The following is a 5284-nucleotide window of genomic DNA, read 5'->3' as shown; positions in this document are numbered from 1 at the left end:
GAGGTGCGGCGCCGGGGCCCGCCCGATCCGCGGGCTGAGGGGCGATGTCGCACCGGGGCCGTGCGGGAAGGCATCGCTTGGAGCGGGCTAACGTGTCGGGGGTTTTGGGGTGCTTCGGGGTTTGTGTTTTTGTGTTTTTTTTCCTTGGCATTAAAAGCTCTGGCCATCGTTCGTACTTCCCAAAACGACAAAATGTAACCGAGTCACAGCGACCAACGCGTAGTTTGGGGTTTTGGGGATTTTTTTGGTGTTTTTTGTTTTTCCGTAAGATATTTCGGGTTCCCCGGGGGCTGGGGAAGGGTCCGGTGCATCCCGAGTTTCTGACATTTTGCATTTCTCTGCGTGTGTGTCTGCGTGTGCCAGCAGAAAATCCCTCTATCCTGGAAGAATGGTGAAACTGGGGAATAATTTTAGCGAGAAGAGCACAAAGCAGCCCCTTTTGGAGGATGGATTTGACACCATCCCCCTGATCACACCCCTGGATGTCAATCAGCTCCAGTTCCCACCTCCTGATAAGGTACAGTAGGCTTTAGTTTCCACCCTGGAGAATCACACCCAAATCTCAGGCAAACAACAAAAGAATAGGTTATGTGTAACGAGCAGCTTAGAAATGCCAAGAAAAACAGAGTGTTTTAAGGCATGCTTGTTCCCTCTGGGGAAAAAAAACTAACAGTTAAGCTAATGAAAATCTAGTAGTAATGATTTGCATTAAAAAGCAATAGGAATTGTTAGCAATAAGCATATATAGATTTCAGTGCTGCTGTATGAAATATATAAGCATACCAATGCAAGCTTCTCTATGCTGTATTGTCTTAGCCCTTCCTATTCTCTATCTTTTTTGTATCTGGAAGGTACTGTGTATTCTTTGTGAATGACATGAATTTTCTCTGTCCAGAAAAAGCCCCCCTAATGGGGGGATAATGCACAGCTCTATGTCTCTGCAAAATGTACATGGGCAGACTGACCACACAGAGAAAGAACTTCCATGGTTCCTTCTGTGCTTCTGTAGAAAATTAATGCTAGCCCCAGACAAGCTGAAATAACAAGATGAGAACCGACAACTGAGTTTCCTCCTTGGCAACTTATTTGGTTCAAAACCCTTCAAATAGGTGATTCAGATGCTCCATAGCTGGAAGGGAACAGTCCAACCTGCTGCTCACCAGTTAGAAAGGAAGCGTGTGTGCTGCATTCCTCATTATGTGGCCTGATTAATAAGGATTTAATTTTAAGGATTTAGGAAAGTGATGTGATAGCCTGTAAATACATTTATTCTTCTCACAATAAAGAATTCAGTAAGTGTTACTACAGATAAGGCATACAGTAGTAAGATACTTTTTCAGATATTTCATTGTCCTGTTTTTCAGTATTCTGTTTTAGTAGTATACTTTCACATTTCTTATGTAAGTATCTGGCAAAAAAGCTTTATGGTCTTTGAAAAATACAAAATTTAACTGGGAAGTGGTCAGTAATATGTTCATGCTGATTTTTATTTTTGGCATTGTGTCTTCCATGAGCTCAATTCTACTTCTAGATAAACTGATAGCTATATGTTCCTCATAGCTCAAAAAAATTCACATCCTCTCATCTTGGGGTAAAGAACTTTACCTTGTGAAATTTGCCTCTGTAGAGTGTTCCTTGTAGGCAATACAAATAAATTTGTGACCTCCATTTTAATTGCTATCAACATCATTCTCTGTGTGTATGGTGACCAGTTGGCAGGCATAAATGCAATAAGCCCTAACAGCTGTTAGAGAGCCTGAGGGTCCATTTTCTGCCCTCAGTTACATGCGTGTAAATCTTGTAACCGAGGACAAAATTGCACCCTAAGGCTTTAAAACAAGTTAAGTCTTACTGTGTCTGATACGCCTGCCAACTGGTGACTGGATATAACCGATTACTAAGGACCAATGTCCAAGTGAATTTCTTATATTACCACACTGCTAAGCAAAAGTCTGAACTAGGGACCTATATGGTAATAGGTTTAACCTGAGTGGAGCCTCTGTAATGAACCCAGGAGGTTCTGTGCCAGCCTGATTGCTCCTTCTAGAACGGTGTGGAACTGCTCCCACCTTCACGGCGTTTGCCTTGAACAGAAGCGAACATAAAACTAAGCTAGAAGCTTAAATAAAGGAATATTTGATTGGCTCTTTTGCTCTTTCCACTGTCTATTTGTGTATTAGCTTTCCGTTCCTTTTGCAAGCCTTTTGCAAGGGGCAAGAAATGAAAACATGTATTTATTGGTCCTACTGGCTTCTTTCTGTAGCTGCCTGGTGAGTCATGTCATGTATCTTTACTGGTTCCTACAGACTAAAAGGCTGTAGTAGAGCAACTGATGTGAAAAAACCCCCACAGTATTAAGTCAAGATTGACGCACAGATCAAATTCTGAAGTATGAAGACACTCATGTATAATGAATAGGTAGTACACACTTCATATATCTATGCTTATTATTCACTTATAAAGCTCCAGTATGGCAGTGAAGCATAACTTCTTCAACAGAAGTGACTACAGTGCTAAGAATTTGATGATTTTGACAGCTTCTAAATGAAAGTGATGAACTGATTTAAATTCATATTTAGGTATGTTAAACAAAAGAAGACATTACATAACCAAGCAAATAGAACTGTACGTTCAGTGTCAGCTGAATGTGACTTGAGTTGCCTGGGATTGTGCAATATAAAGGGGGAGGAAGGGAAGTAAAATGTTAAAAACCATTCCAAAAATCTTGAGGTGGTTTACTTCATGATGCTGTGAGCAATGGTAAAGTTATATAGTTATAATTGTTATCTTATTAATTATAGCTGAAATAGGTTTAAAGCCACCTATGTCCTGCACATATATGTATAATGCTGTAGAACTGTCTAATAAAGCTTTGTGGTACTGAGTCTAGGTACAGTTACGCATTCTAGATACCATTTCAGGGAAGTGAGGAGAGGGGAACCCAAAGCTTAAATTTCAGTGCCTGGCTACCTGTAAGTGTCACAGTCTTCATTTCAGGATAATGTAGCTGCTATTGATACTATGGGCTGCTCTAAAGATAGAATCTGGTTCTAAAAATCTAAAGAGTCTAGTTAGTTATTCTTTGGAACAACAGAGAAAATTGAACAAATCTTAGTATCACTGTCATTACGATAAACTGCACCCTATCTTGAGAGTGATACTTTGAAAAAGATTCAGAAAAATTGAAGAATACAAAAATGAGGCAAATAGGTTAGGTATGTGAAAATTCTGTACAATTAAAATGCCTAGGAGAGCGCTAGAGATATGACTGATGCAATGAATGTGTTAGGAATGTACGTAAAGTGCTAAACTGTAGCTTAGGGCAACAGCTCATAGCAAGGAATAAACTGAACTTAAAGAGCCTTGGGTGTTTCAAGAAATCTCATTAATGCAAGGGTTTGTGTGCATCTTGCTGCATGCAGCTGATAATTCAAAAGTCAGATGTTAAAAATAAGAGTGTGAAGAGCTATAGTCTAGCACATAGCGAATAGCAATGAGATGGGTCATCTCACTTCTTTTAAACTCAACATCTTGCCTTCAGAGAACATGGCTACTGGCGGCATCGTTGTCTGCTAGATTTCTATGGGCACTCTTCAATAATCGTGTCATCCTACTTTTCTCCATTTTGAAATGCCGTTAATGAAATCTCCTGAAGCAAATGGAGGTGGCTGTTTTCAAACTATACAAAGCGGCAAGTTCATGATTTGGATTTGTACTAAGTAGATGCTTGCCTGGTGTAGCAGCACAGTACCACTGCAGCTGAAAAAAAATGGAACACTTTGTGAAGCTATTGCATAACAAGTCTTTGTGTAGGTCCATCAAAACCACTGAGAGATAATTCTGTTGATGATTGCTATGATAGGAAAAATAACTAACAGCATAGAGCTTCCAAAGAAGAATTACACAAAGTATGTGTGGGGAAGCTGTGCTAGATGCACTTGTTAGCAGGTAAAACATGAGTTAATGAATAAATAAGATTCCTGTGGCTAGTTTCAGCTGATTTTATTTTTTTTTTTTTTAAAGGTTGTGGTCAAAACGAAAACAGAATATGAACCTGACCGCAAGAAGGGAAAATTCCGTACTCCTAAAATAGCTGAATTCACAATCAGCATCACTGAAGGGGTTTCAGAAAGATTTAAGGTAAGCAGTGGTATCTGAAGATGTTGATGACTCAATTGTGCTCACAGAAGTGCTTAAAATCAATTGCTGATCAAAACTGGTCAAAACTGGCTATAACTAACAAGAGTGGCTGTTGTAGGTATAGCTGGACATGAGAAAAATAAATTCCATGTTGTAATAGTTCAGTATTTAGTAATTGGAAGCAAAAAAATCTTGCAGGATTATTGCTTGTAATCCCTCTCTGGCAGATGAATTCAGAAGGCGCTTCTGTCGGCATGTGGGTTTCAGAACGTGGCTGGCCAAGGTGTATGTGGGCTGCATGCAGGTAGCTCTCATGGCATGGATAAAGCTCCTGTTAGAGTTGAAGGACAAGAACCACAAGAATATTTGTTTTCCTTTTGGCTTATTATTTTTCACTGTGGCCAAACCATTCTCTTAAAAGCGCTGTCATAGTTCATTATGCATTTTTTTTATAGTTAAATGTATGACTTGGCAGCTCAGGGATGTATACCAGAGCTCTTTGCTATCGGTTTTCCTAGTCCAATTGTATCTTACAGCTTGGTGACGGCTGTTTCTGGCAGATGTCAGTTCAGCAAGAGTCTGACCCTGATTTACTCTTTAGTGTCCACACCCTTTGTACTCCATTTAGTACTCCCAGAGGAAAGCTGAGAGCTTAACTGGTGCAAGGATTGAATTAACTTTCCCCCTTCTCACTGTGGGATAGGTTTTCTTGCTCTGTGTAAGTAAAGAATAGCAGGGAAGTTGGCACTTGAGCTCATGCTTTCCTACCTGTTCTCTTAACGAATAAGGATTACAGCTTTTCAGTGCTGTTAATTTGGCATCTTACCCAAGAATGCCAAAGCATTTTTAAACAGTAGGCAACCACACTGTTCAGTGCACAAGTACAAATACATTTGGAAAGCCTAACATTTTAGTATGAGGGAAAAATACGGAGTTTCAGTAAAGATGTGAATTCTCTGTATATTGCACGCTTCTAGCCTCTGTTTGCATGATAGGAGTTTTAGGGCGCACCCAAAGATTTTAGTTTGGTAATTTGAGGAATAAAACACAGGAGCTGTGCCTGACCAGTGGTTCTATAAGCTGCCCAGGCCCAAGCCTGCCTTCAGAAGTGTGTACAGTGCTCTCTGGAATTGGTGCATGCTGA

The 5284-nt window shown here is 40.1% G+C and overlaps 1 protein-coding gene across 1 annotated transcript; it reads left to right on the top strand.

Annotated features, from left to right (window-relative positions):
- Positions 1-388: 388 nt before the first annotated feature.
- On the top strand, positions 389-4140 carry LOC104615197 (neuron-specific protein family member 1-like; the record flags this gene model as incomplete). Its single annotated transcript, XM_010294660.1, has 2 exons — positions 389-517; positions 4024-4140. Coding segments are annotated over exons 1-2 (246 nt in total), but the record flags the coding sequence as incomplete, so codon positions are not given.
- Between the last annotated feature and the right edge of the window lie 1144 nt (positions 4141-5284).

Source organism: Phaethon lepturus, unplaced genomic scaffold, assembly GCF_000687285.1.
Source record: "Phaethon lepturus isolate BGI_N335 unplaced genomic scaffold, ASM68728v1 scaffold53949, whole genome shotgun sequence".
Classification (NCBI taxonomy): Eukaryota; Metazoa; Chordata; class Aves; order Phaethontiformes; family Phaethontidae; genus Phaethon; species Phaethon lepturus.
The sequence above is the reverse complement of the archived record's forward strand: the minus strand, read 5'-3'. Positions and strand labels throughout refer to the sequence as shown.